We start from the raw sequence: 13,465 nt of genomic DNA, 5'->3' as shown, positions 1-13,465 counted from the left end.
TACACTAGTTTTTTCTCCATTTCTTGGGTCCAAATAAACTGAAAATAAGCGCTTTTAACTTCTCCAGCAGCCTCCTGCTGGCCGGCAGATACCCACACTAGTGGATGCTGCCCTTTCATTGGCTGTAGGTGATCGCCAATGTTATTTTTAGTCAAAACTCATTTCACATGGCATGATTTGAATCGCCGACAGCTCCAGATATTTAACATGCCAAATATCTCACAGGCATCGGCGACTCATCGACGATTCTCTTAGATCGCGTCTTTAATAGTTCACACTGTGTGATCGCTAGTCGCGTGAACGAACACCGATTTGCCTGTGATTTCAAGCATTTGTCTGCGATTTCTCAATCCCTGTCAGCGAGTCAAAATCTGGGCTAAAATCATGCAGTTTGAACTTGCCATTAATCGTATCAAAACTGAAGTATTGGTTTCCACGTAAATGCACTCAATAATAAACGAGTAGCTTGAAACTAAATAAATAAATAAGTGGTTGCAACTACTTTGTTCGTATTTCTTCAAGCGGCGCAGTTGTGTTTCTCTGGAAGTAAAACTGACTTAACTATTGGAATAACGTAACTACAGGAAACTTTTCCTCATGTAGCAGTCAAATCAGACTGAGAATGAAGGCAAATTTTTTTTCACCATTCGGAAACATTTTTGATACACAGAAACTAAGAATGGTTTAGAAAAAAACAAAGATCAACAGGCTTGTCCGGGCTTGCTTTTTTAAAAAGCTTAACACTGAACCCGCGAGTCAAACAGCCCATTTGCCACTGTCAGCATTCGTCCAGGCTGCCAGGCTCATTTTCACGCTGACCACTGGGGTCGTGGGTCTGTGAGCGGCTGGCTGGTGAGTCCAGGATCAGCAGTTTCGCTTGCAGACTGTGGTGGGTTTTCCAACCTGGACCCGTGCTCTCTTCCTACCTCATTCGTTTTTATTAGAGTCAAACTGAAGCACAAGCAAACCCCAGACGGAAAACGAGCAGCTGCAGAAGGTGCTTACTGTGGCTGGTAGAGGAAAAGCTCAATGATGTTGTCTCTTCCTTTGGGGTGGTTGAAGAACACGAAAAGAGACCAGTGGATCAGCCAGGTCCTCTGCTGAAGAGACTGGAGAGGAGAACTTACCGTCTGTAGAGAAAGAAAACAATTTGGGAGAAATTTGGATGAATCCACACTTCATTCCAAAACCAATGTAATTATAGTAGGACAAAACGTTACAGAAACAGCTTCCATCATCAATTGTTTCTCTTAATAAGTTGTAATATTTTAGGATTTATAAAGAGCTTTATTTTTTTTAACCTGATGATTTTTTTTTTCTGTGGAAACCTGTGGATCTGTGATGAGATTGGATTTGATTGTTGTAAATGTTTATCAAATGTCAACCTTTGCTGCAGCTAAATAAAAAAAACAAATAATAAAAAATAATCTACCTACATGTATTATTAAAGTCAACTGAACTGAGCTAATACTTTTGCATGAAAAACAAAAGGAGGATTTTAAATTGAATGTGTTGGCCATTCAATTAAACCATATTTTTTTGAGAAAAAAAAAATTCAAAAGAGGCACAAATGGGGAAAAAACAAAGTCTTAGTGATTTATCTGAATTACTATTGTGCACAAAAACACACTAAGAGCCTCTAGAGCCAATTTCAAGATTTCCAAGTGAACTACTGTCTATCTGTCTTTCAAACTAAGATTCTGTATAAACAGGCATTTCAACAGTTTGGGTGAGTAAATGTTTCAGTTTTTAAGTAAAACTGCCTTTACTTGGTCACAAAAATACAGTAATAAATAGTATTGTAAAACATTATTTCTGTATTTATTTTAAAATGTAATGTCAGCCTCAATAGTCTTACATTATCCTTCAGAAATCAGAATATTTGGTACTAAATAAAAAAATATATATTATGGTCAATTAAAAATAACAGTTTAGCTCAGCGTATTCCCATATTTCCCTCAGGATTCTGTAATCACTAATTTGGGGAAGAAAAAGTTATGAAATCTGTCTTATTCTGAAGATTAATTTATTCTTAAAATTATGCTTTCTCCATTTATATTTTTCAGATTTTATACTTTTAAATCTTTTGACTTCTACCTAAGGACACTAATAAAATCAACTAAACTGAACTAATTATTTTACATGAAAAATAAAAGACAATTTTGAATTGAATGTGCTGGGCATTATATTAAGCTACAGATTGAGAAATAATACTAAGTTTCAAAACGGGCACAAATGGAGGGAAAAATAAAACAAAACCTTGGCAATTCATCTGAATTACTACTTTGTTTAAAAACACACTAAGAACAGCTAGAGCTGGTTTTCAAGAGTTCCAAGAAAACTACAGTGCGTCTGTTGCTCGAACTAAGGTTCTGTATAAACAGACATTTTGAAAGTTTGGGTCAGCATGATTTTTCTTTGTTTTTATCCAAGACGGCATTGACTTGATAAAAAAATTAAATAAATAAAATACTACAATTTAAAATGACTTCTGTATTTATTTTTAAATATATTGTCAGCCTAAATAGTCTTAAGTCTCACATTATCCTTAAGAAATACACAGAATTGGAAATACAGAATTGGTAATGAGTAAAAACATATTATTAGTTATTAATATTAAAACTAACCATGTAGCTTAATGCTTTGTGCAAATTTGTATAATTTCCCCTCCTCTGGATTCTGTATTCTATGGAGTAAAAAGTAGTATTGTAAAACATTACAATTTAAATGACAGCATTTATTTTAAAATGTAAACGTCAACCTTAATAGTCTTGAGTTTCACATTATCCTTTAGAAATACAAAGATTTGGTACTTAGTAAAAATATTTGATTATTATTATTATTATTATTAATCTAAAAAATAACCATGTAGCTTAACGATTTGTGCAAATCAGTTTACATTTTCCCCTAATGACACTTTATTCTCTGATAGAATAAAATAGTGTCTTATTGTAAAGTTTAATTTATTTCCTTAAATTCTGCTTTCTCCATTTATATTTTCAGATTTTATACGGTTTTAAATGTTTTGACTTTGATTAAAACAAATGTTACTTCATTACTAAAAACATGCTGCTTTGATCTATTCATCATATAAATCATAGAACAGCATTTATTTGAAACATTTGTGACATTACATATGTGTTTTTCTCTGTCACCTTTGATTAGTTTTAAGCTTCCTTGTAGAAAAAGGCTACAATTAAAAAAATACACATGGAATAACATGAGAGTAGGTAAATAATCATAAAATGTTTCTTTTGGAGTGAATTGCCCCTTTAAAAGGTGATTTGTTTTGATCGTGACTACAGCGAGATGAACTTCTGACTCCGAAAAACCAATATTTGGCTTCGGTTGCCTTCCAGACTCAGTTCAAATCAAAGTTCAGAATAGAAATTTACAATGTCCTAAGACTTTAATTTTTTATTTACTCATACTTCGCCCCAAACCAAACCCTCCTTTCCCAGCTCAATTCCTCCAATTAAAAATCAAGCTGTGCCGACAGAACACAGCAATTAAGGTTTTGCTTGACTTGTGAGCTGCGGTGAGAAGGAATCAGGAGATGGAAGAGAGGAGAGGAGGAACGGCAACAGCAGCGAGTGGTGCTGTGCTCAAACGCAAAGCGGTCAATATTATGGCCTATGTAAGGGAATCCAAATGTGGTATTGAATTCTGAGTGGCGGGGCATTACATTGTTATCGATAGTCTCCCTCAGGCGGGTCAGGTCCTCCATGGCAGCTTCCCAGTTCTGCATCAGGATCTCTGAAGCCAGTTTGCCCCACAGAGAGTTCAGCGCGTTTCTGTCTGTGGCCGGGACCTGCACAAACACACAAACACAAGAAAAATACATTGACCCACTGTAAACAAACTGAGAAAATGAAATCAACTCACTTCTCATAAAAACACCAGCAAATTATACTGGCTGGATGGCACTCTTGGTGCTTTTCCACTTTACAAATACTGTATTTCTGACATCTGCCATTTCCCACAGCTAAAAGTTGAGCTTTCTTGACAACGTTGCTCACCAGAGTAACTTCTTTATTTATTTACAGTGGATAAATGGATTAAATTATGTCATCTTCGGGAATTGGTCTTGCAGGGGAAAAAGAAATAAATCCTGAAAGAATAGTTCAGGGTTTTTATTTATATTTATTTATTTACTAATATATATATATATATATATATATATATATATATATATATATATATATATATATATATATATATATATATATATATATATATATATATATATATATATATATATATATATATATGAATTATAACAGCGCAAACTTTTCTGTAACCATAGTAGTGCTGTGCGTCATTTGTTTAACGCTTTAAGGTTACGTGCTGACTGACTGACTGGCTGTGACAGGTGCGTGATGCGTGAGGCCAGCTAACACAACGTATAGCAGTTTTATTTTATTTCAGGACCCATTAATACCGAAGGCACTCATAAATATTCCTAGCAAATCTAATAAATGCTGGAGACATACTCGTTACATAAACGCACTAAATCGCACTTCAGCAGCGTTTATTTGAGAGCGCACAAGAAGATCTGCGCGCTCTTAAAGCGGCTTATATTTGAGGGGGCGTGAAAGAAGTTTTGTGCACGAGCAGAAAAAAATCGGTGCGCAAGCAAGGAGATCCGCAAGCTCGTAGGCTATTTCATAAATGCGATCTCGACTTCTAATACTGCGCTCAAGACATTTGTCATTGTAATAACGCCAGAGGTAGTTGGTAGATCTGTGTAAAAATGGCCTGCCGCCACAGCTGGAAAAAATCCTTGAGGAAACACTGATATATATATTGAAGAAATTACAATAGTGTTACAATACAATTTATATTTTAATTTGACACCCATTAAATAATCCATTTTCAATAAGACTTTAATACCACAAAGAAATAATGCTAAGTGTTAAGGGGTTAAAATTTGAAATGTTATAGGGCACCTATGATGAAAATTATCTTTTGTGTATAGGTATAGTGTGTCCACAGTCATATTGGAGAGATATAAACACAATAAGTCTCTTTTTTTTTAATTTCCTAACGTTAAAATATTTAATTCAATCTCGGTTTCTGGATGTTAAATCAGGTTTATTTTGTACATTAACATAACGGAAATCCATACAGCAGTGGATAATAACATGTATCCCTGTCACATTTGCCATGCAAAAACAATGCAAAGTTAAATGCGCGTGCTGTGTGTGTCTGTGCGTGAACATTTTAACAACATCGTGTAACTCATTGTTGCAGAAAGGCTTGAATTAACTCCACACCAAATACATCAATAATCAGTGGGAAAGGTCTTACTGTAGTATTTCTCACAAACGTTACGCAAGATCTGCTTTCTTCATGTCTGTCACTGTGCTGTTTATCTGACGCAGCCTAGGCAGAGATTGAGTAACACTCTGACAGGCACATGGGAACGGTAGGAGTGGAGAACTAGCATTAAAGGCACAGGCAACAAAAACAGCTACATTGTGTTCAGAGAAGAAAATTGTAATATTCTGAAAGATATAGTAAATAAGCTGATGGGTGTTTTAAGATGAAACTTTACAGACACATTCTGGAGACACAAAAGACTCATCCTAAATCTTGAAAAAGGGATAAAATAGGTGCCCATTAAGAAATTTTTTTTGTTCATTTCCTTTTATTTATTTATTTATTTATTTATTTATTTATTTATTTATTTGTGTTTTTGATAAAGGTACAGTACATTGCAGGTATTCAGTAACAAAGATATTTTCATTTTGTTTAACCACAACCTAACTTAAGCCAGAAACAAACGGACATAATAAAATGGAAAAATAAAAATAAATAATTCAATAATTAAATAAATCGAATAAAAATGAAACGTATGGGGGTAGGGAGAGAGGATGTTGTGGGGGTTCATGGTTGGAGGAGTACATTATTCTCAATATGTATTATTAAAGTGTCCCATGTTTTGTAAATTATTCTGGTTGATCCAGAGAAATTTTTTGTCTGTTTTCAAAAATAACATCACTAAGCCAAAGTGACAGTTTAGGTGGCTTTGGGGATTTCCACTCTAAAATAATTTGTCTTCTATTTATTAATTTTACAAAGACCAAGGCATTTTCTTTGTCTTTAGTTATATGCATGTCGTCATTTGGGATGACAAACACAGCCATTAGAATTTTTGTTCATTTTAAAGTTAAAATCCAAGACAGTGTGGTTCACTTATTGTCTTGTTCACTATTTTCAAAAACACATGCATTAATATACTCTGATCAATTAACTGTTGCTTAATATATTTAATATTTTATATTTATAACTCCGTTTTAAATGTCAAGAATTAGAAGTTCTACAGCCATAATGATTATGATAATGATAATGTCAAATGTCTATTCAATGAACAACGTTTACCCATTTATTTTTTGTTCAAATAATAAAAACGTTAGGTTAATAATAATAATTAAACTGTGGTTAGGTTAAAAGGTACTCAGACAAGGGTCAAAGGTTAAAACCCAACTTGTCTGTGATATTGCAGGGAAATAATTAGGCTAAGTTAAACAAGTGCTCTCGAACTAGTCCGGGGTCAAATGCTATCTTGGAAAAACAAAGATCCAAACGAGCGAAACACAAACATGAGCATGTCGTTACAATATTCAGAAGCACAAAACATAAATCTTACAGAATAAACTAACATATAGAATCAATCATGCAGATATTTACTGTGAAGCATCATCAAGCTCAATGGGAAAGAAACAGTCTAAGTTCAAGTGAACTCGCGGTGACCTCGGTGCATTGCCTTTAGCTTCGGTGAGGGTCTATAATGATGTGTGCTGCTACCGCTGCCGTCTCTATTACTGGCCCTTAACACATGTCTGCGAGCTTTGATCAGCCCTGAGATGTGGACAGGACCAGAGTGGTGGGACGCTAATCAAAACGTCTGTTCGCGGAGGAGTGAGACAATGAGGTCCAGACGTGAGGTAAAGAAACTCAACCGATCAAATCAAACTGGGTGAGGATGGATAGTTGCGAAGTAAATGAGAACCATTTGAGTTCGTCTTTGCTGAATTAATACCAATTTGATGTATTATTTAAACACAGACTGTACATACCGTTCAAAAGTCACATCTACTCTGACTAAAACGCATTGACAGCAGAAGCCAATAACATAAGTCTTGTTAAGCAGAAACAGGCCCTTGAAAATAATGTTTAGATAACTTGATTAACCAGTAATTGCGATAATCTCCTGAACATTTGGCGCAAAAGAAAAACATCCTGTGGAATCGAGTTATGAAAGCCCTCAAAGATACGCTCTTGAGCTTCTTGTAGGGAAATATGAAGGAGATTTAACGTAGTTCATCTCTGCGCAGACAATCAGCTTCAAAAGAAACCTGAGCTGTTTCAAATTAGGACTAAAAAGACAAAAATAAACAAAGGGTGGATGTAATATGTTGCAGATTAGCCAGCTCCTGAAGTTTCTCAGCGTATTTCGTGAAAATAAGGGTGATGAGCTGTAGCCAGAGGTTCATAGGATGTGAAAATGAGCTACGGCAGATGTAGCGGCTTGTAGACAAACCAGGAAGTCAGGAACTGAAATTTGATTGAGTGGACATAACCCTCCTCATGTAGATTAATTATTAAAAATGGACAACTGGATATCAAGGAAACACTGGATATTATGTGACAACGTTCTACCAGAAAAATCATAATAAGTATATTAAAAAAGGAGGCACTTCCAATTTTGATATGCTTAAGGACACTGGGTCTTTTCTAATCCGGCATATGTACATGCAATCTGCTTATAAACACTAACAAAGAAAGATGTTTCACAAGATTTACCAAAACATTTATACTAAAATTTATTTCAAGACACACAGGAATATCTGAAAACACACAACACAAAAAAAATTAGTTAAGTAATATTTCAGCTTAACATGACTAAAGCTATTAAGAAACTCTCCGCATTGCTTGAGCATCACACTGTGGAAAATGGCATATGTTTGATAATAGTGATGAAAGTTAAATAAGTGGCCTTTCCTTGAGTTGAGGTGTAAATAAATTCAGCTTCTTGAGGACCGAAGCCCTGCAGAGTTTAGTTCCAACACGTTTATCTGTAGGTTTCAAACAAGCCAGAAAGACTGAGATAGTTTGATCATGGCCGTTTCTCAATTCTAAGAAAGCTGAGAACAGACTTGTGTTGTTGTGGAGAGCGTTCTCACCAAGTTACCTCAGAAGAACGAACATGGGAGACCGCGAGAACAGAGAACGAGTCTGTGAGAAATGAGATGATGCGTTCTTCCTGATGGTCACATGACCTTCACGCATTTATAATGGAAGATTATTTAAACTTTACAGCATTCATACAACGATTTATTGTTTTTCCCACTTTTCACAATATATACTATGCATAAAGACCTGACAAATATATGTTGCATCGCACAAATTAAACTAATTTTAACACTAATTTTAGAAAATAAACACTCTTAATGTCTTCATGCCTTTATAAAGATTTTTATAGTAATGTTTACTTTCGCAGTCTCATTTAGGGAAACTCTTGAGACAAGTAAGTTTCTCTGAACTTTATTAATAAATCTATATAAAACGCTGTGCTTCCCACCCCTTTTATTCAGTTGCAATGACTTCTGGGACTTTAAGCGAGTTTTGTGCTCATGTCTGCATCGACGCATCCTCTATTTCGAAAACGCATTTGGGAACTTGCACATGTCCTCTGGTCTTGAGGTTTGAATCTCAACTTTAATGGTTGACGATGACTTTACACGAGAACACGAGGATGCAAACCACCAATGTCCTCGACATGGAAACATGAATATAATTTGTACCGTGCATTGTGTTCACACTAAAAAAGAAAGAAACTTGTTTTTGATATATCTGATAAATGTTAAATGTGATTGGGAACTAAATTACATTATAAGTCTCGCTTTTAAATGCATCAAAACGAAGGGATTTTATGGTTAAAACAGCTCATTTAAAATCCAATCAAAAGATTTTTTTTTATGTTATACAACTCCATAGTATACTTAATGGCAGTGTATAAATCTACACTAAAAAAATATCAGTAAATTAGCAGTTTTCTGTATTTTGTAGTACATGTTTTTATTTTACCTTATTTATTTGTGCTTTTGAATTGCATTATGGGACTCTGATCTTTCTTGCAATTCAAAAAAGCATAAAGCCATTATTTAAAAGTCATAGTTTAAAGTCATATACTGTTTGGCTTGGTGTTATATATTATGGTAGAAAAACCTTGTAATAAACTGCCAGCAGAGCTGCATGATTAATCAAAAAAAAAGATTGCAATCTCAATTCGACCCCGCATACAATCTTAATCCTAAAAATAATATTTTTAAGTTTAGGAGAGAAGCATAAAGGTGGTCGCACAAGTCTTCACACTGTTTTATGTTGCTCAGAAACGTGGACACCTCTCAGCATACTGTATTTAGAAGGTATAATTTACCTAAAAATGTAATTTCTGTCTTTATGTAATGTGAGCTGACACTATTTGTTTACTTCCAAGAGGATGCGCGCATGGCCATGAATGATGTAGTGAACAGAATCTGCATAGGCTGTGAATAACAGGTAATAAAGTTGTAAATAACATTCAGTTTGTTGTATCGTTTGGGAGCCGTGCGGGAAGTCTGATTTGCATGTAGGTTTTTTTTCTCAAAGTAACAGCAGCCATGACGCACTCAACAGTGAAAGTGAAACCAAAACCGCGTACATCATTTAAGTGATCATATCGCTTTGAGTTAATTACGACAAGCATTTGATATGTTTTTTTTTCAAAATGAACACAGAGTGCTGTGCATGAGAATATAATGTTGAATATAATGCAAGAGTAAATCCAATAATGACAACTGTCTAATTTTACCTAAACAAATCGTGATTCTCATTTAGCCAGTATCGTGCAGCCCTTACTGCCAGTATAATTTTAGTTATTTTACACACTTATTTCTCTAAATATATTATTTGTTATACAACTAATAAAATGCAAACAAGTCACTTTGTTAAATTTCAATGTTGAAAATTCAACTCTACAGTTTAACAGAGCAGATCACGGTCCCATAATGCAACTCACAACCGTGAATAAACAGACAACACTTTTAAAATCTTAATGTATATATTTTAAGGGTACTTCTACTATATTTGCATAGTAACACAGTCTAGTATAGAACAGTTTGTAAAGGCATAGAGCACAGACGCAACCAACCATCGACTTGCACCAGTGGAGCATTTTGATCAAAATTCCCAAGCTGGATGCGTCTAAATAACAGTCAAAGCCCACAACTCTGAGAGATCAGCTCGGAGGGACAAGCGGGGGGAAAAAGCCATCTTCGCTGCCAATATAAAAGGTCAACGTTTCATTTCTAAAAGTGTTTGTTTTTTCCCTTTTTTTCCTGGAAGTCCCTGCCTGCTACATTTGGCGATGCTCCATGTCATTATGGCAGCTTTCTGCACACTGACTGGCTTTCAGCGGCGGCCATGCAAGAATAGTTTCAATACCTGGGTTTTTCCACAAGTTACCTTGAGTTTCCACTGCCTCCCGAAATGGGCACATTTTCACTGACTGACCAGCAACAATAAATTGACTGTGTTGGGGATCCGACGGGACACTCAATCTTTATTCTCAACATCCAATACCTGCATTAACAGATGATATGAATAAGTTGCTCTTTTCGCACCGGGCCCTCACTGTAACAAGACCTCAGGTCTGGATTTTGCAAGCCTGGCTTCCTTCGTTAAATGCCTGTGTTTCCCACGCTAGAGGACTTCTAGAGCCTGACATCTCCCATGCTAGGAGCAGTACGAGGAGATGGGAGGTCTGGCTCAAACAGGGATGGATAAAAAAGGTAAAAAAGAAAAAAAAGGGGGGGACAGGTATTCAGGGAGAAAGATCAACTTAGTCCATTTTTTTTCAAACCATGACTGTTCCAAGCAGCTTTCCCCTTTAAAAAAAGTTACTAAGTCTTTATTTCTTTAAATGTTAGATAAGACAGCAATTTTAATTTTACATCGCTTTATTCTGGAAGACATTTAAGTTTAATAACATTGAGTGGTGAAGGAATAAACAAGACTGGCTGCTGTGTGTGTGGTTTAATCAATTCAAAACCCTTGATATATTTTGCAGTGTCAATAATGTGCTTAAGTAAACTCTAGTGAATTTCATCTTTTAGTGAAATAAAAAAAAATAAAATAAATAAAAAATAAATAAATATATAAAATATTTATTTCCTAAACCAAGCTTTCTGCAGGTTTCACCAAGTCAAATTCAAGACTTAAAACCTTTTCAAGACCATGAATGAAGAATGAAATTTTATACTTGTATATGGGCTAAATGCTGACTTACTTTAATGGCCCAGCAATAAAAAAAAATTACTTGTGCTATCAAAAAATTGTATTAGTTATTTCTTAGCAACATATTTAATTACTGTGTCAAAACATGCAGACCTTTAATTTTTTTCAACATAACGTGAATTAAAACTTTGAACTAAATGTATGCACAACAGACTGTTATAAAATTAGTTAAAAATAGAGTTTTGCTAAACGTTTTATTGAGATGTATTGTTGGTGAATGGATGTGTGCTGGATCGACTGTGTGGCTTTGCATAAACAAAGGAAAATGAAGACCCATTAAAAATTATTTAAGATTTGCAAGACAACGTTAAAGTGAATTTAAGACTTAAGGTCTAAAATTGAGTTTTTGGCATTTAAGATATTTTAAGACTAAGACCCCGTGGACACCCTGCATTCCCTCAAATTGATCCAAGCCTGTATTTTTTCTGTAAAACACTATAGTATTTTTATTTTACAAGTCAAGTTTTAAAAAGATTCTAATACTGCTTTATTTTTTTCCTCTCATAACAATAAATAATGACTATCACACATTTTTATAATGACTTGTATTAGACATTTACTCAAACGTCATTCAATATCAACATTTTTAGAACTAAAATCATTTGAGGACATTAAAATATAAATAAATAAACAGATAACATAATAAAACAGGTGAAACGAAGCATGTTGTTAATTTTTAGACTATATCTGTTAACTACATCTGTTCAATTTTCTCATTTTGCCTCCATTCAATATCAGTTCTATGCATTTATTTGTAAATTAAAATGAATGCAGATAGCAAACTGAAAGTCCTGTATTTGACCCATACGTCACAGAATGCAACTATGAAAAAACTATGGCCTATACAAAAATACTAAGTAGGTATTTTTTATAAATAGTAAATGTTTCTTGAGCAGCAAATCATCAGTGATGAATCGTGTGACTAAAAACCATTGTAGTGACAAAATTAATCTTCAAAATATGTTTTTGCTTGTTTAGAAAAACATACGGGTGAATAACTAATGACAATGTTTAAATATATTCATTAAGCATCTATATTAATTAATGTGCGAAAAAAAGGAGGGTGATAAAAATTAAATGGTGTAATTGAAGGCTTGTCAGCGACACCTTCCCTTGACTCCCACAAAAACCACAGGGACACAACAAACAAGCAAACAAACAGCATGACTGACCCTGCATATCATCCACAAATGGGAAACATGTTCTAAATCTAAACAAAACTGTCTGAACACACACCTACGAAATTATAAAAGCAACGTGACTCTAAATTAAACAAAGGGGTTCTTTAATTTTTACAAAGTGGGAATGTACAATATTCTCATGCCATTCAAGAAGATGAAAATATCATCATTGTTCGTATATGAAAACTATGTAGTCAGAAGCTACATCTTAGAATGATTTAAAAATGTATGTTAAGGGAATTAAATGTGAAAGCAGATTTATAAGCAGATAAAAAAAAACATTCGTGTCAAAATCATCACAAGTGCAGCTTATGTGGAAAAAATATGCAAGCTTGACATATGTAAATTAACAATATTCCAAACAAAAAAAACAAACAAACACATTTACATATACAGTGCTTCCCACACAGACTTTACTTGGGCGGGCTGCCCAGGTATATTAGCTGCCGCCCAAGTATATTTTGTGACATATTTTTTTTTCTACTATTATTATCATCATCCTTTTAAATAATTTTGTATCTGCCCAAGATATCCGCGATCAATAAACCAGTGGAAAATCTTCTCTCGTTCACCAGTTTCGTAAGCCTACTGCTCGTTGTGTGCGCGTGAGAACTATCAACCCTCCCACAGGTAATCTCACATGCTCTGCAGAGACCCACAGAGTGCCTTTTTTGGCACTTAAAAAAAAATCGTTGGGCCGCACTTTCTAAATCTCCTCAACCATCCGAAATTCGACTTTTGCTTTTTAAATGAGCCAATAATTGAATGCGTTTTTGCATAACCTTTTAATTAAAGCATATCTACACTTTGCTTTGCAGCTGAAAGTGTGAGCCGAGAGAGAAAGAGAAACAATAAATAATTAATTCTTTATTAAATGACTCAGAAAAACTTACCTATATAGGACGAAATGACTTCTATACTGGCTGCAAAATACTTGTACA

General features: G+C 34.5%; 1 protein-coding gene across 1 annotated transcript in view; it reads right to left on the bottom strand.

Annotated features, from left to right (window-relative positions):
* Positions 1-13,465, bottom strand: part of eif3ea (eukaryotic translation initiation factor 3, subunit E, a) — a 67,697-nt gene that overhangs the window by 33,281 nt on the left and 20,951 nt on the right. The window contains exons 6-7 of the mRNA XM_056475499.1: positions 3,686-3,811; positions 1,006-1,130 (exon numbers count right to left, since the gene is read on the bottom strand). Coding sequence (XP_056331474.1) covers positions 1,006-1,130; positions 3,686-3,811 — 251 coding nt within the window. The remainder of the gene's footprint in view (positions 1-1,005; positions 1,131-3,685; positions 3,812-13,465) is intronic.

This window comes from Danio aesculapii, chromosome 16 (genome assembly GCF_903798145.1).
Source record: "Danio aesculapii chromosome 16, fDanAes4.1, whole genome shotgun sequence".
Taxonomy (NCBI): domain Eukaryota; kingdom Metazoa; phylum Chordata; class Actinopteri; order Cypriniformes; family Danionidae; genus Danio; species Danio aesculapii.
The sequence above is the reverse complement of the archived record's forward strand: the minus strand, read 5'-3'. Positions and strand labels throughout refer to the sequence as shown.